The sequence below is a fragment of the Pomacea canaliculata genome, linkage group LG3 (assembly GCF_003073045.1).
Source record: "Pomacea canaliculata isolate SZHN2017 linkage group LG3, ASM307304v1, whole genome shotgun sequence".
NCBI lineage: Eukaryota > Metazoa > Mollusca > Gastropoda > Architaenioglossa > Ampullariidae > Pomacea > Pomacea canaliculata.
Genome location: NC_037592.1, coordinates 4,836,015 through 4,859,682, shown reverse-complemented (window position 1 = coordinate 4,859,682; position 23,668 = coordinate 4,836,015). Strand labels below are relative to the sequence as shown.

Below are 23,668 nucleotides of genomic sequence, written 5' to 3'. Positions count from 1 at the left end.
TCGTGTGATGTGCACCTTCCATATGAATAAGACAAGTGTCCATTTTTTTACATAAAGCAGGTGTATCTTCCGCCACAAACTTGCTCAGGTGATCCTCATGTCAGATGTACAAATCCAGTCTCCATAACAAATGTTCTCAGCTTATCCTCCGCAACAAATGAACAGAGAGACCATTAACAAGAGAAACTTCCACAGCATATGTATCAAGAAACCTTCCATAACAAATGTTCAGAAAAACCTCCCATAAACAATGTACACACGAACCATTCGCCAGAGAAGTAGCCAGCCAGGCGCCATCTTACTGACAATGAAGACTCATTCAATCTCGTGTTACCAGTCCTCCACATTTGGCTTGCTTCCCTCTTATCATTGGGCCCAGGCGCCTTTTGTTTTCCCTTTGTTTTTTTGGTGCTACATTCCAGGAGAGAATAAGCCGAGGTATCCAGTCTGAAAAAAAAAATCCGCATCGTCGCATTGAGCTGGTGAACAGTTGCATGAAAAACAGCTTCTTTTTAATTAAAGTGGGACAAGGAGCTCAAGCGGCCGTCGTGCGGCGTAGGTGTTGGTTTGATGAGCAAGGCACCGGTCGTGTTCCGGGCCTTTAAGAGAGAATAGGCAAGAAATGTGGGCGAGGGGTAGGTGGTGGTGGTGGGAGGTGGGATAGGGAGCAGGCTGGATGCTACTTGCAGGATCCAGCGCAGTCAAAGGAACGAAGGAGTGCCCGGATGTGGACTAGGCAGGAAAGCCAGGCTGATATCTGACTGACGCCAGGTTTATCCGCTGAGGTGACAGGTCGCCTTCAGCCATCTACCCCTTGGTATCCACAAGCGCCTGTCGCCAAAGAATGTCCGGTCTTCTGGCAGTGTGAAGACATATGGTCACTTAAAACATCAGAGGTTGTCTTCACACAGCTCCTGCTTGACTTCTACAGCGGAAATGACATTTTGTATCTGTCTGACATATTTATTTATTAAGGAGAAGTTTTGTAAGTCGCCTCAAATAGGACAGGGTAAGATCTACATATTGTTTATCACTGTGCATGTATCATGCTTAAGAGAGCTTGTGGTGGTAGTGGGTGGAACAGGGGAGTAGAGCCACCCTTTAATCAGCATCTTGCACAGCCTCGCCAAAAAAGATGACTAGCGAGGGCACTATTTGCACAAGGCAGGAACTTTGTGCTGTGCGCAGGCTAGAGGTACATAATTTATGATTGCTGTGTCTGTAACTCTGTCATTTCATTTGGAGGAGAGAGGGCAGGCGAGGGTTGTTGACCAACACTTCAGCACGAAACGCTTAGCTCCAGATTAGCTCAGAATTTCCCTCCGCAAAGCTCGAGTCTCGTTCAAGTAATGAAAACGCCACCGACCATATTCTTGTAATTGGGAGGGTTAGCTGGAGGGGAAGGGAGCTGATCCCCTCGGTCTGAGACTAACCGTGGGTCTGCCAGAGAAAACAGGTGGACACTTGGGCTGAATAAGCCTCCACGCTTCTTGATCCTGGGTTCCAGACACTGGGCATGCGCGGGATCCACTGGACATGAGGCGTCAGCGCCCTTTATGCCAACCTTTGTTTATCTCCCCTGAAAGCCTCGACTGGAGACCCGAGTATGGCGTCTAACAGTACGATGGACGAATCACATTCGGGTGTTAGCCGACAGAGGGGTGCGTGATACTTGGGTGGGCAGACGCCAAACAGGACAAATGCCACAGTTTATACATTTACTTCCGGTGTGGCCGAGGACCGGACAAAACTGCAAGTTTATAGCAGCATCCGGGCTTCGAGCGATAAAATAATAACCTTCCTTTATTACGAATGAACTTATACAGAAAAAGAAAGAAAAAGTGTTTGTGTGTGTGAAGCAAGAACAGAGAGAGGCTCAGTAATGAAGATGGCGGTGCAGAATTGTTCGTCTGTGAACGCCTGGCAATGTTGCCAGTGACTTGTACTCACCCATCTGTGGACGGCAGCTGCCTTTCTTCCATTCTGAAGACAGGTGTTTGGATTCCATGGGGATCTTTTCATAGTCGTGCTCCACATCGTAGCCCCGCTGTATGTACAGACCTTTCCCCGGGTGGGCGTTGACGGCGATGGGACTGCAGATGAGCTTGGGATGCTTGAAATATGCTGCACACACACACACGCATAAAAATTAGTCTATGATGAAGCAGAAAGGAGTGGAATTTGCTGGGAACATGTATCAGTTGCTACAAGATGGAGTTTATCGCAGGTTAGCTGCCGGACTAATGGAATGTTTCATGTTCACGCGCTGTTGGCTGCCTATCTCTCGGGAGCTCGCCAGGCCTTGTGTCTTCTGTCGAGACTAATGTAGCTCGCGCGGGGTCGCCACAAAGGGCAAGATACAGAATCAGCCCTCCGCACATCCCTGAACCTCTCACAGGTTCTTTCTTGTATCTTATTCTTTGAGACAACACACAGAAAACAGCTGTGGTGAATGTGAATTCTTTCTTGGCAAGAGTTCCCTATTTAGTATAGTCTTGGCAACGGATTCTTTATTCAGTGGAGGCTACATGCTCTTGGCCACGAACTCCTAAAAACAGGGACTTGGCTACTGATTTTTCAAGATTGGTCTGGGGTCCTTTTGAAGGATATTTTTATTTTATTTTTCGTGACTTTAAAAAGAAGTATAGGTTAGGAAGTTGTGTGTGAGTGAGAGAAAGATGGTAAACAGCAGAACTATACAATACAATCCGCATTTTATGATAATGGGAAACAAAGATGATCATTTCTATTGTGTATCAACGCGACAATCGCAGTCAGCTCCGAATCTTCCCCATTACCATGGTAACAGTTGCAACCTGACATACTGGAGTCTTCCTGGCAGGCCAGCGGTCCAGACCCTGTCAGACCACCCTGCTGGCCCCAGAGTCTTTCCTACCGGACTCTTTTGTCTCCATAATCAGCAGCGCGGCTATCTCCTGCAATCTTGTGTCGTTTGCTGCTGGGGCCCGGGGCGGGGAGGGCGCACCATGTTTGGCACCGGAAGTGGCGCGTTCTGCAGGAAATGTAGTGTTCTGCCACCACTGCAGTCTTCTGCGGGCGATGAATGTTCTGCAGGAAATGCCGGCAACATTCGGACGTGTTCACCGCTCGTGCTCGCAAGATGGCGACTTCCAGAATCACAACTTCACAGGCCACCAATTTATTGTTCCCTCGGTTTTGTATGTGTGTGTGTAGTTTATTTTTATTTATTTTAATTTTTTTTTGGTCATCTTCTCTCATTTTTTCCAAAGTACGCGGTTTTGAATCCTCTACACAACAGAAGATCACGTAGAAGATAAAAGACTTTTTGGGACACTCGCAGGAAGGTCGATTTAAGCGGTGCAATTTTTTTTGTGGTAAAACTCGGGAAACAGGAGTATTACTGTCTCCAGTGGGCTTTCGCATTCTCGGGAAAAGCAGATGACCCTGGCAGCTGAATTTGCCAAGATCCACTCGAAATGGGGATTAAGCCTGCGGATGGGCGGGTAGAGGAAGCGAGAAAGTGCATGTAGAGTCAAACTGTTGTCGCTGCACAAAAGATTAAGACAGGCGCTAATGTGGGAGTTCATTCGGCGAAAGATTAGACAAAGGCACGACAGGAACCCCGCGTGTGACATTACACTGACTGCAGACAACTGATCTGCCCCGTGGTTCCATCTTTTTCTGGAATTTTTTTTTAAAAACGCATTTACGAATGACGGTGGCGACATAAGTCTGAACGGGGAGTTATTTTGGAATTTTCTTTCAAAGATTTGCAGATAAGCGTTTAGCTTTAAGTATGTTTTTAAGCATGACGGTTACCAGATGCCGGAGGAACTGAGCGGAAAGAGTTGTCAGAAATGGTGACGAATGGAAAGCTGGAATGTTTGTCGTTTTCGATAATGAAGATGCACGCGCTAGGATGAAAAGTTAGTGCGTTCATTACCGCCGACATGACAGTGCCATTGCTGGTCGAGATGTTTAAATTACATACACTATCTCTGTAATAAGCTGAAGACAGTTTGAATTTTGCTTTTTGGCAACAAATATGATGTTCTTTCTTTCTGTTTTTTTTTTTTATTATTATCTCTCCATCACATTGCTAAAGCCAACGAAGCTAAAACCACGTCCGCACGCTGTAAATCATAAAAGTCGGAGAGCCTGTCATCGTCTAAAGAATCCTTTTGCTTGTCGATATGAGTTCTTTACCACTGGACTTAGCTGCAAAATCCGGGTTCTTTTGAAGCAGGATGGCGAACATCACGCACACCTCCAATTTGCCCTCGAAGCCTCGTTCCCACTCGTATTAGGAGAGCAAAGGGGCGCAACTTAAAGCCCTCTCACGGTTTACTCGTTTAGAATAACTTTTTAGGCCGGCTAAAGTAACTTCCCTCCTGAAAGTTTTTGCCCATCTCTTCGTGCATTCCCCCCTTCCATTTTCTTGCAACCTCTGTGCATCGAGCGCTCTTTTCAAAATCGGCAACGAAGACCAGTGTTAATTACGGCACTCTACTACCATCGCCAGTGGCTTGAGGAAGAAAAAGGGACAAGAACATTTGGTCGATTTTTCTCCATCAAAATTCAACAGCCCTTTAACACCTTTTTTTTTTCTTCACGATGATAAAATGTTAAAAAGACTGTCGTGGCCTAGCACTGCACATTCGTGCATTGTGCCTCGGCTTTCGCAGACGTTAATCTTTCAGATCATGTGACCTCATGATCATCTTGCTCGAGACCATCGGAAAGGAAGGGAGAGAAATGCGGTGAAAAAAATCCACCTCCTTATCCTGATCTGACGAGCCCGTGTCATCCGTGTTGCAGTGGCTCTTCTCCACGGCTCTCCAAACTCTCCTTGCTCTTTCCTTGAAACAATACAGCGCAAAGGCAGTTAATTGGGTGACGAACAGATGAGTAATCTCCCCCTGAGAGGGTCCACGTGATGGTGTTGACGAGGATTTATTGGCCGCTGAATCAGACTGGCGAGCGCAGGCTAACGCTTTGACCGGATCTGAGATGAGTATCCAAGGGTTTTTTAATTTTTTTTCTTTTTGGAAAAAAATCAGCTTTGGAACATAAGCTCAGCAAACCGTGAAGTAACTTCTAAAGACAGTTTTATTTTTTAAATATTCGAAAATTCTCGTTTAATTTAGGTGTAAAAGATGTTTATATGGATGAAGTCGGTGGGACCCCAAGCAAGCATTGAAGAAGACTAAAAGGTTAACTCACATCGTGTCGTAGGGCGTATTTTCTAGCGCGAGCTAAAGTGACTTTGCATATGCAAAGCAGCACCACAATCTGGCTCAGGGTAAATGTTCCTGCACCAACCCGTTGGGAAAGAGGGGATAATTGATCCACACTTTGCATGGAACGAAACTCTTTGGGGTCATTACGCATGCAAAGGGCAGAGTGTGAGTAGCTCTTAGCCTACCTTTTTTTTTTTTTGAATTCTTGGTCGAAAGTACAGAAATTTTATGTGAACGCACGTTAAGTCAAAGATAATATGCTAGAAAGATGAACATGGATCGGTTTTGTTGTGAAGGTACCTTCATCTTGACACCGAGGGTAGTTTGCTTGAGTCAAGCTCCGAGAAACGCAGCTTCATGTGGTCAGGGATTGGTTGCGCCTGAGACCGGCTGTGATCGCTTCCTTCTTTTTCTCTGGAAAGTTTTGTTTTTTCATATCGCACAGCTGTTGAATGCAGACGATTATAACCGCATTTCTCTTGTTTGGAAAGAGTTTGGTTGGTTTTTTTTTTTTGGCATGTCTCAAAGCTGTAGAATGCGAACCGCAAATAAAGTGCAGCCTGTTGGTCGGAGGAGTGGGTTGGGGCCACTGAGTAGAGGGGGTGGTGGTGACTGTAACGATTGACCGTGTGTCCTTTCGGCGTGTTGCTTTATGGGACGTCCTCGTGACTCATCCCCTCCTCCCTCCGCCACAGAAAATGTGTGGGAAGGGAGGTGGACTGTGGGAGACTGGCATCAGATATATTGCTAATTGCGTCCTGTGTGATCGCGGCTTTGGGAAGATGACCGAGGGTCTGGCAAGCGCAGATCTTGTAGACGAGGCGACAACGACGACGGTCTAAGAAAAAAAAAAGGAGGAGTTTGGTCCGCCTGAAACAGCCCGATGTCGTGCCCGCTGGTCGTAGAACAAACCCGAGCCACTCGCGCCCCTCTTCCCTTACTTCCAACCTGTTCGGGTCCGGACCCTGAGTGAGAACTGCAAAGGGGGCGCGACACGACACTCGTCCATATTTTTCTCCTCCTCCATTGATCACGTGCTTGCTGCAAGCATCGGCGTCGATGACTTGAGCGCCAAGGAGGAGGCAAAGTGTCGCCACCGTTAGTGGCGGCCACGTTTTACGGTTACAAAACGGACAAGGACAGAGAAATACGGAGATCCTTCTGTCGCATTTGTATTTGTTTGAGATTAAAGCAACTGCCATCCCAGGATCACGGGTATCGTTGGTGCAAGTAAATAAATGGACCTTTCTTGTGGCAGAAGTTCTTCGGTGCCAGGGTGGGATAGGTAGGTGATTGGGTTGATGAACGGGCAAAGTTTTGGGATAAGATAATAAATTAGATAACCCCGATTTATAGGGCTGTCTGGAAGGGTCTCTTTATTTTTAGTTACTTTTAGCTCGACCCGCTGAGTTTTCTTCACCGAGCTCGGTTTGCGAGGATGGTGAGAGGGAGAGGGAGGGGCTATGGTGATTTAGTGCTACCATCACCCTCCTTCTCGCCGCTACTCTCATCGCGAGACGGCTGGTTATGAAATGACCCCGAGCAAACTTTGGCGCGCCGGTGATCGAACGATTTATACCAAAATCGAAGTTCACAGTCTGACTTTAGCTGATCAATTCGTTTGCTGCGTGATACCCCCTTCTCCTATCCCCCTTCCTTTTGTTTTTCTTTTTAGTCAACTCGCTCCACGCAGCTTTTCTTCTCTGTCTGTTCTCCGACATATTTTTGTTGTGCGCTGTTTAACTCGTTGGTTGTCTTTTTGGTTTTATTTCGTTTGCTCGGCTAATTGCGACAGAGAGAAACTTGTTTCACAAACGTTCCCGTCGTTGGGCTCGATGCCCGCCACGTTCACTGCTTGGGTTTTGTGTGTAGCTGTCAGTGGGTCACGTGACACGATGTGTCTTTACATTAAAAAGACAACTTTATTAAATTAAAGAGTAAATACATTTAGAGACTTTAATTTTTGGTGTCACGGTTTTTTTTTCACCAGCTCACGAACGAGCGACATTTGTAAACTACGTATTCCCTTCAAGTCTGTAGCAAGGTTCTTTTTGTGGTGATTCAACGGCTTGTATAGGCTCTGGTCTTCTTTAATGTAAACAAAAACAGTACAAGAGTATACAAACAGTTTCTATAGGTGTGTGCAAATAAAACAGTATAAGGAGGGACATGGATTGGTCCCCAGGGTATCCACCGCCCAAAATATCTGTAGACCACTCGACCTGTCGCACCGGGAGAACACTCCTCCACTACAGATCACAAGAAAGACGGACAGAATAAGAAATGAATGTAGCTGAACTCCCCCACACACTCCCCGTTGAGTATCTTAGCTTCTGATTCCCATCGCCGCGGATACCACCCAGACAAAAAAATTGGAATAAAATGGCATGTGCTGCGGAATCGTGCCACTATCATTATTTATTGCTTTTTTTTATTATTCCTGCATCATCGACTAACTTTACGGCATATCTGCATGTACATACATGACGAGCGCATATAAAGCCGAGGCAGTTATCTAGATTCGACCGAGGGCTCCACGGAAAAGGGGGACCACTCCTCTCAAAACGCATTTTTAAAAAAAAGAAAAAAAGAAGAGTTTAATTCATTGTCGCTTGTATCGAGCTGTCATTCCCAAAACCGGCGGCGATATGCGCTGGGCTCTAAAGAAGACTCACTGGCTTTAAACGATTGAAGGCCAGTCGATGGAGGAAAAGATGGGCAGTGCTGTTGCGTCGTCGACCGGATGGCCACGCCAGCGTCCAATCAAAGGCGGGTTACTTGACACGTGAGAGGTCGTCTTTGGTCTGTAAGCCTGCAAGGCCAGAACACGTTTCCGCCCAAGACGCTGTCACCGGTGGAAGAAGAATGGCTGCCCGCATCCTGCCAGCCCACATCAACGCGACTGCGGATGATGATATTTCATGCAAATTTTCTAAGCTACCCTCGGCGAACGACCGCACCCGGGGGCGAAAAAAACCTTACATGTGTAGGCAACTGTTCCGGACGCCTGTTAGCAGCCGTTGGTGGAACGCAATGCAATGCGACGCCATGATGTTTTTCAGTTGATAGACGGTTATGAGGGAGGAGAAGGTGGGAGAAGGGAAAGCAAAGTGTCCACAGTGTTCATACACATCGTTCGACCTAAGTCTGACAGAGAGGTTGAGGGCTTGCTCAACATGTCAACCCTTTCTTAGTCGGGTGAGGGCGAGAAATTGAACAGCTTTCGGCGCCCTGACACCGCGGTATCCTGGAATGGTGGCGGTAATAGGGCTATTGACTCCCCTCCTCCCCCTCCAGCGCCAGCTAATCAGCGAGCGGTTAGGGCGAAATATTGTAAAGTGAAGAATCCTTAGCCCAAAGATTCGGTTTAGGCTTTGGGGTCTTTACCTCGCGATAAGCTTCTAGTCGCCATCTTCGCTGCCAGCGTCTTTCCGCGGACAAAATAATGGTTGAGGGGGAGGTAAATCTGCAGAGAGTGGGGCCAACTGCAACCGCAGTCACGTGACAAACAGGGCACCCAGCTGACAGAGATTCGGATGACGTAAAGACATCAAGAGGGCAAGGGATGAAAACTATCACTCCCACTGACCCTCGCGCCGCCCTCATCATCGGCACTTAGAAAAACGAGCGAAGACGAGGACCTTGTCACCTGTAGCTAACGGCGCGGGGGCATGAAGACCCGAAACAAATATGGTTGTAGCCTGTGGAACATCAGACCAGTGAAGGACGCTGACGGAATTTACAGTGATACATTTAGTGGATGGAAGGGAGGAAGGAGATTGTATCTCTTTTCTGCTGATCTCGAGACTCCAGGATGGCCCAGGCCATTAGTACACGCGCACTTTAGTCACTTTACCCACCATCCCATCGGACAGTTCAACCGGAGTCAACTCAAAGACAACCGTCTGCAGACAAAGTGGGTTCTGCAAACACATTTCCTCTTCCCCAACCCAACTCCCGTCTGGATAACGGGTATCAGCAAAGAGTAGATGATGAGTTTCTCGGTGCGGCGAGGGCTAAACTCACGTGAGAAGAATTATTATTATTAATGGGGTTTTTTGTCTCATGGCATCCACGGCAACCACCGGGTGAATGTTTGCGTTCCGTAGGCGGTCGTGCCTCTTTTCCGCACATAAAGATCGCCCATAAAAATTGCGGCGGGTAAGCGGGCCATACGGGGAGTTTTATGTGCGGAAAGGGAGCTACAGATGCTCCCACAGTCCTGCAGCCCGCAACCCTGAATCACAGAAACCCGAGGTGAGCGTGTCTCTACAGTTGGTGATTGGATCGTGCTCGCGCAGATAAACACCGCCAACAGTCAGCCGACCGATGGGCAGCCGCGATCGACACAGCAGCGGAGTGTGACTGATGTCCCAATCACAGCCAGAAATTATGATACGACACTGGCGGATTCCTTCCTCTCGTCTCAATTTTTTTTTCTTTTTTTTTTTTTTGGTCGGAAGTGGGCGAGGGTTCGGGTAGGGACTTTCTCTTCCGCTAAATAGGGTTGTTGATTCGCGTTAGAGAATAAAGAGGGATGCGATGTGAGCAATGGAGGCGGTGATTCATAGGTTTGATGGGGGACGCGGAAGGTAGCGAGGAGAGAGAAAGTGAGCCAGTCGCTCGGCAAAATCAGATTTTCCTGACGATGTGATTGGGCGGACTGGCCTCCGCCATCGGGCTTCACAGTCAAACCGCAAGTTGCATTCGAGCAGTTTGACCGATGAGTAATAGAGAATTTTTTCAAAAAAAAAAAAAAAAGTTGGCAAGGGGGAGACAAACCAAAAGCTCCTTTCCCTTTCAGTGACCCTGCGGTGGCTTCTTTCTGATGCGGCAAGCTTCCAGCTGCCGTAGTCGCGCCGGCGCGAGACATCACGGACGCATCGCATTCGGCGCCCGACAACCGTGGGTGCAGGCATGCAGGAGCGTGAGCTGCGTTCACGGGCTGTCAGCTGTGAAATTTGCTTTTGCGCTTCTTGTTGGCGAGGGTTTAAAAATTAATATAAGAATAGTGGCAGATGAGATTGGTTCGAGACTACTGGCAGCGGACGTGTGTCGCACTTGTTCATCGTAATAAGAGAATAGAATCTGGCGGGAACTGATCCTGGCGAGCGAGCACATTCTTCCTCTTCTTCCTCTCCTCCACACACCCTCGCAGACTCGTGCGAACACGATCGTCCATACTCATCACCATCACCGTCGTTTGTTTTTTTTTTGTGTCGAAGAAGTCAGACCATCTGAGTGGCACCGACCACTATAGAGGAATGCACGGTTGTTTGTTTCTTTTCTTCGCTGGCCAGGCCCGAACAGAAAATAAAGGGGAGACAAAAACCACAACAATTTTGCGAGTGGTGTATTGTTTTCTAATCAAATTTTCCAGGTCTTAAGAGACAAAAGAGCACGTAATCAAGTGAGCGAGCGATAGCGGAAGTGCTATCATTTTCTGTTGCTCTGGGATCGTTAACGGCCGCCGCGCAGGTCCTTCGGTAAGAGGTGAGCCCACGTGACCTGCCGTTATTCCATGGGCAAGCTCGGCATGGTTCCGCCGGGCTCTGCAGTAAGACTGGTAATAGAGTTTAATCAGTTGTTCCTCCTCCACCACCACCACCACCATCGCTCCCCCACCCAACAAAGATGGGGGTAAGGGTGGGGAACCGTGCAAGCGAAGTGGGCAACTGCCGATTTTAGTTTTGTTTAATTTTTAAATCTCTCTTTCTCCCTCCGCCCTTCTCTCTCTCTCCTGAGCTCATCTTGTAGTTTTTGATTTATGGTCGATGCTGTAGCTTCTTGAGGTTTCCTAGCGACTGAAGCCTCCTTGACAAAGAGTAGGGGCATGTCAGAAGACGCTCTGTGGGAGGCTCGGCAGTAAAACCCAGCGCAATTAATGTTGCCGGTTAGGATTCACAGGAGCTCGGAAACGGCTAGCTGACGATGTATGCGGGCAGCGGAACTTTTTGCTGGGGTTTCTTGTTGTAAGGACTCGCTTTCTCGGTCTGTGAGGTGTGTACGTGTGTGTGTGCGCGAGCGCGCGCTTAGGAACCTTGTCTTCCTGCGCAAGTAGAATACGAACATAGCACACACACACACACACACGCACACACAGAGTTAAATTGTTAAATATTAACTAAATGGGGAATGTGGGAGCATTCGTAAACCAAGTCCAAACAGTTTTAGCTCCCAGAGGTAATCACGTGACCATGCCTAATCAGGTTTCCGGAGCCAGCAATAAAGGAAGTTGTGGGTGGAGGAGGATAATGGCATTAAACTCAGGTGCATACCTTTAGATGTATTGGGAGGACACGAAACTTTAAAAAAAATTATAAACACTTCACAAATGGCTTTACAGACTACAGAGAGGGTGTGTGTGGTAGGGTGGGGTGGGGAGGGATCATTGATCTGCTTTTCAAGTGAGTTTTATTTCCTGCATTGAAGGAAACGATGTAAAAAGATGTCCCCTGATAAATGTGCACGAGAGACACACATCAAAACCAAGTTTTAAAAAAGTAAAAATTCGAACAGTTGAAAATAAACCTGAGTTTGCAAGGCCAAGGCTTAAAAAAATGTAGCATTTGAAAGTGAGTGCTAGCAGGAACACAGACCCTATAATTCCGCGAGGTCAAGGGTTGAAGGGAAAATTGGGATGTGTGTGACCTGCAGTGGAGGGCTGGGAGGTGTTTGTTGTTGTACGGACGAGAGGAGTCAGCCGTGCCCGAAAGACGAGGCGGGGTGTGTGCAAAAACAGGAGGGAATCAAACCTCCCAAGTAATGACACGTGCGCTGTGGTGCGAGCCAAGGACCACTTGGCGGGTGTCCGGTTACCAAACATGCACTCACCTGCACTACTTGTCCGCACTCACTGAACTCCAGCAGCTGTCGCCCCAAAACATCATACCCCCACAACCCCAACCACAGTATATTCACCAAAATCTCTAAAACTTAAAAAAAAACTTTTACCCCATTTTTAGAGACGCGGGGGCAGTAAAGGGGTGTGCGTACCCAACTCTGCTTCACTCTCCTCCCTTCCCTCCATCCCTCTATCTGAGACATTGCGGGAGGGGCGCTAGTTTGTCCTCTCACCTGTTATAGTAAACATCTGGATGCCTTGGACGTCGAGGTCGTCGCTGCGAAGAATGGGGGGCATGACCTCCCGTGGTGGCAGCTGAATGGTTTCGTTGCGTGAGTTGAAACCGTACATGTTGCCCGGGATCTGAGAAAGACACAAATGCACGTGAGCTCCGCGCGCGCCTTCGCCTGCTGTATGCATGCAATTACAAGAAACAGACTTCTTTCTTCTCCCTGCTAATCAGTATCGCTAATGATGGGGGGAACAGTTACAGAGATAGCAGTACTCACCCCTCCCTAGCGGTGCATGAGTGTCTTACAGTTACAACAGTTAACAAGAGCAGGATTCAATAAAATTCACACTCTCTGTTTCTTTCTCTATATTTGTCTATGAATGAAAACACACATTTTACAGTTGTTAGCTAATATTTTTTTATTTATTGATGGAAATTTTTTTTTTGCTTAAACTCCTTTCTTATGTTGCTTGTGACGCGCAGATGACCCAACCAATAAGGTTTGTCCTTCTTTTATTTATTGATGGATTTAAAAAAAAATTTTTTTTGCTTATACTCCTTTGTGATGTCCCTTGTGACGACCAGATGACCCGCCTCTCTTTCACCTCTTTCTTTCTCTCTCTCATGACTCCCTGAAGTATTTGCCATCTGGTGCCGACATCACGACAGTACTGCGACTGATTGTGGACATTCAGCCTGCAGTCAGCCTCCAGAGAACCAATATGGCTGACCGTTCTTGCCGCGCCACCTGCTGCCACATATTTCACGGTAAACCAACAGCGTCACCTGGCGACGTGTCCGTGTACTGAGTCCTTCGCTAGGCTCGGCTGCTCTCCACCGCTCTTCATCTCATCCAGCATCAGGATCCATCCATTCATGTTCTGGTTTTTGTTCAGGCCCGAGCTGGGAGGCTACGGTTTGTGAAGTCGCCTAGTCTTAACTTTATGTCTGGTTGCCCCCAACACTTGCCGATCTTTCTCGACTTAAGGATGACCAAATGGCGTCAGTACATCGTAACCTGGGAGTGCTTCCCCTTGTACACCACATCTTTCGCATACATCACTTCCGACCACTTCTCTCCACCCCCCAAAAAAGTGCAGACTTCGTAGCTTGTTTTTTCCGAAACAAGTTTTGTAGTTGCCTGTTTGCCCTTCCCTTCCATCTCGCTCTCAGATCTCATTTACAAGATCCTGTGAAAAATTGGTGTACAGCCAGCGGGGACGCAGATGTATTACGGGAGGGATAGCCGCTTTTTATTATCGGCAGCCACGTAGACCTGCGCTGACGTTTAGGAGAGTGCAGGGCAAGAAAAAGGAAAATTGATGGAGCTTTGTCGTACAGCGGAATAGCTCAGAACCATGTGGTTTTCAATTTCCTGCCATGAACTTTTTTTTTCCCCCGCAAAGAACGATGAGGTATTGTTTTAGAGGTGGAGGAAGGACAAGAATGATATTTCTTGGGGGTGGGGTAGGAGGGGGACTCTAGGTCCTCTTTGGTTGCCTCGTCCATGCGGAGCGAGAAAACATAGGCATCGTAAGCGCATTAGCGGCTGAGACACAGGCATCTGCTTGTTATTTCTACACATCTCTACACTGACATTTCCCTGGCAAGGGTAAATTCTTTGCGTTTTACAAAGATCCTTTATTTCCGCATCGATCACTATCGAAATTGGGAGAGCAGCTTTGTTGGACAACGGGTTGTTGTGTCCCTAATACCAGCTGTTACCCGACACCAACGCGTTTTCCATTGGACGTAGATTTTACAAATGCTGGAGGCTGTAACAATCTGCTTTTCTCTGCTACTAAACCTGCAGCCCCTCGACAATGAAACCCCAACCCTTGACCGGTCTTGACCAGTGAACCTAACTATCATGCTACACTTCTCATTACCAACTGTAGCTCCTTACCATACAGTTTTATTTACCGCTGAAAGGATAGTAAAACTTTAAAAATATGAACACATATTTTAAAATATGTACAAATATAATATGTGTGTTTGAATAAGAGTAAGAAAGAGAAAGTATGCACAAGCATATATATATGCTGCGAACCACACAACACAACAGTCTGATAGACCGTATTCAAAACTATATTTCATTTGTGGAAAATGTATGCAAATTTCAAGTATTATCAACCAGAAACAGAGAAAACAAGACATAGTTCAGAGGTCAGAAATGACAGGTTGGGCATCTCGAGAATTGAATGTCCAGGAGATAACTCGCAGAATTTTGTGATTTTATTTTTTGTTGTTTTTTTTTTCTTTCAATGTTCCAGAGATCAGGCGAAAACTGATTAAAATGCATTTTCCGTGAGTACTTTTTTTTAAACAATGGAATTTTCAGCCTTGCGAGCGGTGGGGCTGTACTGTTGTTGACGCCAGACAATTTGAAAGTCAATTCATTTTGGAGGCGCAGAAGAGAGAAAAACTAATAATGGAAAATGCAACACAATATTCACAAACACATCCTGACCCATAAATATACATCAAGGCAGGGCGGCTGTGTACAAAGGGTTTCCTCCAGTTCACATCTCATGAACACATTTCCCACAAAAACAATCCTCACACTGAACTGATGGAAGACGCGTTTCTATTGTGTCTCCGTATAGACTCATCAACGAGAGATTAAATACTCACCGCCGTTTGGATTCCCGCTAGGTTGTCATTCAAGTCGAAGAGAAGTCGTGATTTATTGTTGCCTCCCTTGATGTACAGGAAGCCGTGGTACGTCTTCACTGCAACACAACAGAGGGCGCTGTGAACGCTACTCGTCTCCACGTCAGCCGACAGCTTTCTCAAAGCTCGCCGACATTTTTACGGGTGCATAAACCTGCTCCTAGTGGCATTATGTTTTTTTTTTTTAAAAAAATCGTCTGCTAGTTGCTGTGTCTTTTATTCCATGCCGTCCTGTAAAAAGCATTTATTTCTACAATTTTTTTTTTTTTTTGCATCACAGACTTGCTTTGTAGTACCAATTTAACTCGCCTGTTTTGCTCTCTAAATAAAAATAGTTCTTGGTTCGATAATTGTGAAAAAAATAACTCGTAAGGTACAGGAAGGTAGAGACAGGATAACAAGAGGACATCTCTGGTTAGAACCTTTCTCTCGCCATTGCCGGTACGCCCTACCCCACCTCCCAGGCATTTCCCTGCTCGTCCGACCCTCGGCTTTTATCGCGCTGCTCTCCCAAATTAGCATAGATGATATCAGGAGAGTTCTGTCGTACATTCTCCCCATGGCACCGACAGCACTTGTCAAATTCGGTTTTTTGTGAGGGTGGGGATGGGATAGGGATGGTAAGAGCAAGGGAGGTAAGGTGTGTGTATATGGCCATGCACCATTCGCGACTCGCGTTCGGGGCACGCGCCCCCCTTAGGGACCACAACCAGAATGTGGCTGCTGATGACGGTTCACAACAGCAGCCCTGTAGCTGAGTGGGGTGCCGGATGGTTGGTTGGGAATAGGAATGATGGGTTGGTTTACAGAAACAACTGGCGTGTTCTCTGAAGACAGAGCACGATGACGCAGCTGTTTTCTTACCATACACGACGACATCAACCGGAACGCAAACACGTTCATATCACCACGCGCCGCTTGTTCCAGGAACTGGCACCAGGGACATGCCGGGAGATTGAAGCCGCTTTGAGTGGAGACATGGCCGGTTAAAAAAGAAACTGTACCTTATTACTTTCTTTATCTGTCTTTCTGCTGTTTATTGAGTGGCTATCGTTGTAAACAAACACTTCGAGTTAATGCTCCTTCTTATCCCCTCATCCCTCCCTCAAATACCTTCCTTTCACTCCCTCCCCCTCCTCTCTCTCTACCCCCCCTCCTTTTTTTTATACTTATTTTTCATTAGTTCGCTTTTCACCCTGATCGCCACCACCACCACGACCACCGCCATCTCCACCCAATCACACGCCGAGTTAAACTGCCAAAAGCAATGCACTTTGAGCTTCCTGTTGAAAAAAGAATCCGGGCCTCTCTCAGCCCCCTTTCCATCGCTCTCTCCAATTATTTCGCAGCGCGTGGAGAGTGTCGTCCTGCTGCTTGTCGCGATCACTTGGGCGGACAGGCGCATGTCTATGGCGGACGTGGAGGAGACAGCCCTCGTGCGAGGCCGGATGGAGCTGGGGCCGCCACACCGCCGGCACTGGCACCACGGACTGGGAGCGCGCACCGTCTCCTCGCGCAGGAAACGAGGATGGCGATACAAGGCACTCGCTCTTGCCGCCTACCTACTCGCACACCTACAGCTCGGGGCTTTGATTGGTCCCGAACAGGTGTTTGTGTGTGTATGTTCATACAGTGTTTGTCCATCTGTTAATCCTCATGTACAGACGAGTTTCAGGTCATACATAAAGAGTATGTTGTAGGCGAGACAGCAGGAGGCGCCATCTTGGTAGCTGGACTGAGTTGAGTCTGATTATTCGATAGTGAGTGGATTCATCCTCATCATAGTCCTTTTCCGCGATTTCTAATAACTTATTTACTTGATGCTTGTAAAACAACAATTGATGAAATATGTTAATCACATATTTTGGAGAACCGGGCTACCAAGATGAAGGTTGTTGACGTCATAATAAAACCGTTTCTTATATTAATGTGTGTATATTTCCTTGTGTGTGCGCGCGCGTGAAATTCCGCATCCGTCAAGTTCGTGTAATAAATAAGAACGCACGTTTGCTCACTTCCCTCCTTCCTCTTACCCCCAAAGCAGCGATCTGCCCACCCCAGGGGCGAACTAAGAAGCGCGTTACAGAGATCAAACATGGCCGGCCTCAAGTCGAGGCCGTAATTGCACGTAAATCATCACGTGCCCGCATCTCATGACGACACCGCGGTCTCTCTTTGGCGAGCAACAGAGCGAGGGACCGATAAATTACCTCCCCTGACCGGAAAATCGGGGCAAGGGTCAACCGCGGCTGTGAGGACCGGGCATTAACGGGTCAGATGATTGGAGTCCTTCAATCAGAATGCGAGACAAAAAGACTGGTCTTACTTATCGCAGACAGGAAGCTGCGCTGCGTTTAATTCCTCTCAGTTTCGTCTTCTTTCTTTTTTTTTTTTTCGTCGTATGCTCAGTGCTGCGTATAGTGAACGCCAATAAATGTCAGAACTTCCTTCACACTTGCTACCAACAGGAAGAATAAGGAACGGCTACGTTTGCTGTGGATCAGATTTCTATCCGAGTTCATATATGAAAGTCCATGTGTGTGTGGTATCCACGGTTTGACCACTGAGAGGGAGAATCGTGTCGTTGGATGGCATTGACAACTTTAAATGTTCCCCTGTCTAAGAATGGGGATTTGTTTTTTGTGGCTAACCGAATCCCCAGTGCCCGCCTTTCCCTGCAATCATTTACAGTGCAAGGGAGAAAAGCAGCGCAGCATTTCCATTTCAAAGTGCCAAATACCTGTCTTACATGTCTGAGCCGAACAAGGACAGGTGAAGTAAGTTTATTGTAATGGCCGACATGGTCGTTGCCGTCGACATTTTCCGGGAAAGATCTCCGCCCTATCCAATTTCTGTAAATAGGACTGATCCGTGAAAACGACCCAGTGAGGAGACAAGCACTCTTCCCAGAGGTCGCCATTCTGGTTTAAAAATTAGTTCTGGTTTTTGTCTGCAAAGCCACTTGTTGCTTCTGGCACTTAAAAAGAGGAAGGAAAAAAAATGGATGGAGCCAGTCGTGGCTGTATCCGCTCACAGTACTATGTCTGAGCTCTTAACAAGGTGAGTTGAAGCAAGAGTGAAGAGAAATGGAAAACACAAGAAGTAATGAATATTAACTGAGCTGTCCGGCGCGAGCACCTCCTCCCTCCCTCACCCGTCGTCTGCAGTGGTTCACACCCTCCTTCCTGCCCTGTTGTCTCACTGGAGTCCTTGGGGAAGTGTGGCAGTGGTCGGTGGCCTCCCAGTGGACCACGCAGCCAGTCAGCGACATACACGGTAATTTGTTCGGAGGACCCTTTACTCCACAAAAAATACATCAGCGGGCCCGGCTCAGCAGGGCCCAGTGTCCCCGGCGTGTAATGATCACAGACTTTGCGAAGGAGCTGCCTGAGTCCCTCTCGCCTCGTAAGGCGGCAGGATAAATGCTGGAGCCCTGCCGTGGGGATCGTCGCGCAGCTCTCGGTGGAGACGCACTTGGCAAAGAGCCAGCCGATCTGGCGGACACACGAGGAGCATCTTTCTCGCCCACCCCCAACCCCCACATCCCTTTATCGCCACCGATGTTCAGGCAAAGTCCACAAGTACGGTGAGGAGGAGATGGGGAGGCTGGTTGGTCCTCGAGTTGCCAGCGAGCGGATGAGGATGGAGGCGTGGAGTGTTGCGGGGTGGTTGGTTGGCCCCAAGACGGTTGCGGACATCGTTGGGCGAAGGGTGAGCAGGCCTCGCCCTCCACCTCGATAGTCGCTGGCTAATCTTACGGTATGATTGACCGCTGGTTCTCTACCTCCCGCCCGCCGACTTGCGGATCCAGCCGAGAGTCCAAGGCGGGAGGGATTATCAAGAAATATGGCGGCTATATTTCCTGACGGTGGAGCTTGCGAGACTTCGTTAGAATCCTAATGTTGGAGGCTGCGGGAATAAATCTTCATAACAAGGATCACGAGCGTGCGCTTTTTGCGGTGGTTTCCCCCAGGTATGGAGAGAGCTTTTTTTTTTTTTAGTCTGGGATTGTCAGTTGACCATACCAGTGCCCATTTGGAGGAGGCTGTAGTAGGGAGGATAGTGAAGACGGAGGCAGCGACATCGGTCTTGATGGCATTGTGTTTTCGTGCGATGCGTGCAAAGCAGTTGGGATTTCTCAAACATATATTCCCAAATACCTACATACAAAATAATAATCAGTGAGGGAGTTATATAGTTTTATGGGACTTTGCCACCAGAATGCGAACAAGACTAACTAGCAAAACTCTTGTGCTTTGTCATCTCTAAAGACTACAAATTGTGTTTACCGCTTGTGGTAATTAATACCTACACGAAGGATCTTCCACCATCCCCACCACCACCCTCAAACCCACAGAAATTAATGAGCATGAATGCTAACGGGTTCTTGTATCGGCGTATGCGCCAACACGCACATGGAGGAAGAGTTTCAGTGGTAAGTAAAAACGTGGCAACGAAAGGTAAAAAGGAGGGAATAAGCAAGACTTGCAGACACCATTCCAGAATAACATTTATAGAGTTAGCACAGAACACATTTAAAAGACAAGTGGGGCAAGAAAGGCAGTGAGCTTAGCTGGTCGGGCAGAGGCCGCTCGATTAGGAGGAACAAGGAGGTTGGGGATCAAAAAGAGACTGCTCTTTCTCCATCTCCACAGGCCGGGCCCAGTCTTACAGGCTGACGCACGACACACTGGCGACCGCGGACTAATGGGTCTCGGAAACTTGAGACTAAAATAATGGCTTTTTCCTCCCGCGCCGTTGGCCTCGCTCTTCACTCGCATTTTGCGGCACTCGTGTCTATCCGGGGTAGTTTACGGGCAGCTTGTGTGCCAGTAATGCGGGGTGAGGGGTGGGGAGGGTGAAATACGCACGCGAGAGATTTTTTTGATGGGGTGGGGGTTAGTTAGGCAGGGGTGGAGTTGCTTAGGTGTGTCTGTTGGTGGTGGTGGTGGTGGTGGGTGACTCTTTTGTCGAACGTGCAAAGGCGGTTTAAGTTAGACGGCGATGGTGACCTTTCGCATTGGCAGCAGACAGCCCTTGATGCTTAATGACTCGCATCCTCGCGCTTGCACCTTAACCTTCCGCCGGGGATTATTTCGTGTCGCTTACCTCTTGCTTCATGGACGGCAGGTATAATGGCTGCATTGCACCATCCTGGGTGCGCACCCGCGCCTGCCTACACACAACCACGCGCGCAGGTTTGCTACATCGCAGAAGCCGCTTGTCACCTGCCTGCCATTTCCTCTCAAATGAAAACCTCGTTCACCAAACTTTCCATTCCAGCCTTTTCCACCCAGCAGTCTTTCAGCTCCCCAACCCACCTTTTTCATTTTTTTTGTCCGATGATCAGGTGTGCAAATAGTAAACGGCTGTGTGCGCGAAGTCCAATGTGCTATTTTTTATCAACAGTTGCGCTGACACTTTCACCTATTCACCTGGCGGTTTCGAGTTACCTGTACTTCCAACTCCCCCACCTACTCTCCTTGACTTTCCGACCATTCCTTCTTCATCCCTTCTCCCCACTACCCTCAGACGTGTGAACGCACGCGCGCTGACAGACGCTGCAGCTGGTAAGAACACTTAAAAAGCGATGGATGTAGACTGGAGTCATGTCCTGGCGCGTAGCAACATTTATTTATAGACACTTTTTAGTTGACAAAAAATCGATCTAACGGTTTTTTGGCGAAACAGATTGCCGCGGAATTGCTTATTAAAAAAAAAGTTTCGATGGCAGACGTTTGATGTTTTTTAGCCGCTTTATATAAAATCAATAGTTAACTTGGGGAGGAGAGAGAGACGGGTGCGATGGGGTGGGGTACTGCTTGTAAAACACCCCGCAACATGAAGGCCGAGGTCACAACACGCAACCGGTTGCTCCTTCTGTACCAGCTTCTTGACACACCGGAAGGTGAAAGGCATTTTTAAAATAATTCAACCAATCGTTGGCCTCCGACTATTCGCATGAGAACCTCAGACACTTTTTCCAGAAAAAATATTTGTAAGTGGGTGTCACAGACTCTGTGTCATTACCAAACGATTTATTATCAGGTGGAATTACATGAAAAGCAATGAATATTTCTGACTAAATTTTGTAAACGTCTATGTAGAAGGGGAAGGAAAAGCTAACTCTAGTGGCCAGTTGACTCAGTTGCCAGCAACAGGTGACAATTTTCCGGCCACAATTCTGCGGTTATGGTGTCTCCAAAAGCATGATTAAGCCTGCATTGCCGGCGCCGTGTCCCCTCAACCCCCAACCCCTTTTTTGGAGGGCAAACTACTTCAGCGAGCTGAGTGACAAGTCAACGGGAGGATTGGGTATAAACTCTCGTCCTCCGCTGGTGGCGACTTGCCGCGCAGACTCGTCCAGCAGAAGCAAGTAGTTTAATAATCGCACGAAGAACGAGCGAGGGAAAGGGCGAGAAGGGGGCTGAATGTGAAGTTCCAGAGTATCGTTTATCTCTACACACTACTTCCATCATCCCCTCACCCTTCGACCTCTTTGCCTCCTTCACCCATCATCCCGAACCCCTTTTCTGGAAATCCTTTCCAGTTTCTTGGCCAATGTTCACTCAACCCTCCCCACCCGCTTTCCCCCAACGATTAACTTCGAAGTTCAGTCTGGAACAAGACCAGTGCGACTCGGGGCGTGAAGGCAGCTAAAGAAGGTAGTGGTCCATTCCCCTCTGTCGTCTTTATACTTCTACTACTCCTTCTTTCTTTGTAACATTCCCACGGTCTCTCCTCCCCACCCCAGTCTGAAAACTCCCCTTCCCTCCCAGCACCGTCCGCCCTCTTCCGCTCCATTTCTTGGTTGAGGGCCGAGCGGCGGGTGAGTCAGACCACGGCGATATGTAACCAGAGTGAGTCCGGCCAGCCTCTACCCCTCCCCATTGGTCGCTGGTCTTGTCCTCCCAGCACGTGCACCACAACTCCTGGCCTCGCGAATGGTCCTCCCAGTACGATCTTCTCACGCCACGCTTGGCGGCTACACCAGCCTCTTTCAGAAGCTTGTCCTGCCATTGATTTCATGGGTACACCACTGTCCATGCTTCTGAAAACCTTTTTTTTTTTTGTTTGTTTGTTTGGTTTTTTTTGCTTCTTGTTTGTTTAATTTTCACACATCAACAGCACGAAGTACGGTTCCTCGTCCCGATAGGCAGCCCGGTGGCACAAAAGTTGAAGTATTGTGAGGATTGGACATCCCGAGTTCCAGACTCGTTCAGGCACGCTTCATGTAGAACCTGTTTATATACGGGTGGCTTCATTGGCATGATATCGCCTTAGAAGGCGTCGACTATGGTTTTTGCTTTTTTTTTTTTTCTCTCCTGCATGCGTGAACAGACCAACACCGTTGCCAGTTTAACCAACCTTGGCCTCGACGGAGCATTTTTCTCAGCGCGAAAACCAAAACCCGAAACCTAACACTGTCTTATTGTCAAGTTAACAAATTAAACGCGCACACACACATTAAGCTGTCCCTAATTACAGAAAAAAAAGTTAAAATCCATACTTGCACATCAAAGATTTATAAACGATCCATTAGGACTCGAACCTGCAACGATTGCTTAAAAAACCTCTCAGCAGCTTCAACAACAGCAGCCAGCAGTTAAATGTATTCCAAGTATTGCCTTTTGATTGCGATCATTGAAAGGGCAAATTAGAAACGGTCTACTCATGCGTGGCAGAAGTGTGTCGGGGACAGCAGCCCGGAATTTAAGATCAGTTGAAAAGGTTCTCTGTCCCCTCGGTGAGCACTCGTTCTCTCTCCACGCTCCCTCACACCCCGACATGCAGCAGGACAGACACACCAACATGATGGGGATGAGAGGAGACTTGGGTATCAGAGTGTGGAAGAGTGGGTGGGAACTAACACGCCAACACCAGCGGAATATAATGTAAAAGTACATACCCCAGTAACTACGTATGTACAGGTAATATTTTAGCTGCGACTTTTGGGAGATCATGAAAAACAGAAATTACATTAATTTCGAATTCCGTCACAAACACACGAGACTTTTCTAGACCACACCCTTCAGACGACTCTGACGGGTGCGCGGGTACTGCACGAGAGTATCTCCACCTCTCGAGGAGGGCAGGGAAGCAAGACAGGAGTAGAGGAGGGAAGAGCCTGTGCTCTAATCGAGCTCTTGGCGTCTGGGTTCACAAAAAAAAAAAAAAAATTCTTGGGTAAATACCGACACGAAAGGCAGCTTACATCAAGAGCTGAAGATGTGGGGCTGTTGGCAGGCGGAGCCCTGTTGATTCTACCCGCCGTTGGCGGCGCGTGACGTCAGAAGAGCGGGGCGGTTGGCTGTCTGAAGTGACAACAGATCACAGGAACTGTAACTGGCCGCGCTCAAGGGGCGACGCGGGGCTAGCCGGACTTTTTGTTATGGAAATAAACCTCACCAGCCATCTTGTGCAGTCCGTATCACCGGCAGGGTGGGAGTGAGGTGAGGCGGGGTGAGGTGAGGGGCCCAGGCACTGCCAGCCGTGCTTATCTAAGCAACACGGAAAGGGCTGTCATGTTCTGCGAGTATTTTGTTCAAGACAGACCCTCGCAGACTGAGTTATTTTGAAGTTCTTTTCGTAAGTTAGCTAGCGAGGGAAAACATGAAATGCTCCTGGCATAACTTTTTGAGAATAAACGTTGGACTCTATGTGTGTGTGTGTGTGTGTATGTGCTCGCGCGCCGCG

The 23,668-nt window shown here is 47.9% G+C and overlaps 2 protein-coding genes across 3 annotated transcripts in view; one reads left to right on the top strand and one right to left on the bottom strand.

Annotated features, from left to right (window-relative positions):
• The window catches only part of LOC112558643 (cysteine--tRNA ligase, cytoplasmic-like), a 244,072-nt gene that overhangs the window by 22,143 nt on the left and 198,261 nt on the right, over positions 1–23,668 (top strand). The gene's annotated exons all lie outside the window — the stretch shown is intronic.
• The window catches only part of LOC112558644, a 130,239-nt gene that overhangs the window by 14,048 nt on the left and 92,523 nt on the right, over positions 1–23,668 (bottom strand). Inside the window, exons 3-5 of the mRNA XM_025229216.1 lie at positions 14,933–15,030; positions 12,300–12,429; positions 1,951–2,124 (exon numbers count right to left, since the gene is read on the bottom strand). Of these exons, the coding sequence (XP_025085001.1) occupies positions 1,951–2,124; positions 12,300–12,429; positions 14,933–15,030 (402 nt within the window). The remainder of the gene's footprint in view (positions 1–1,950; positions 2,125–12,299; positions 12,430–14,932; positions 15,031–23,668) is intronic.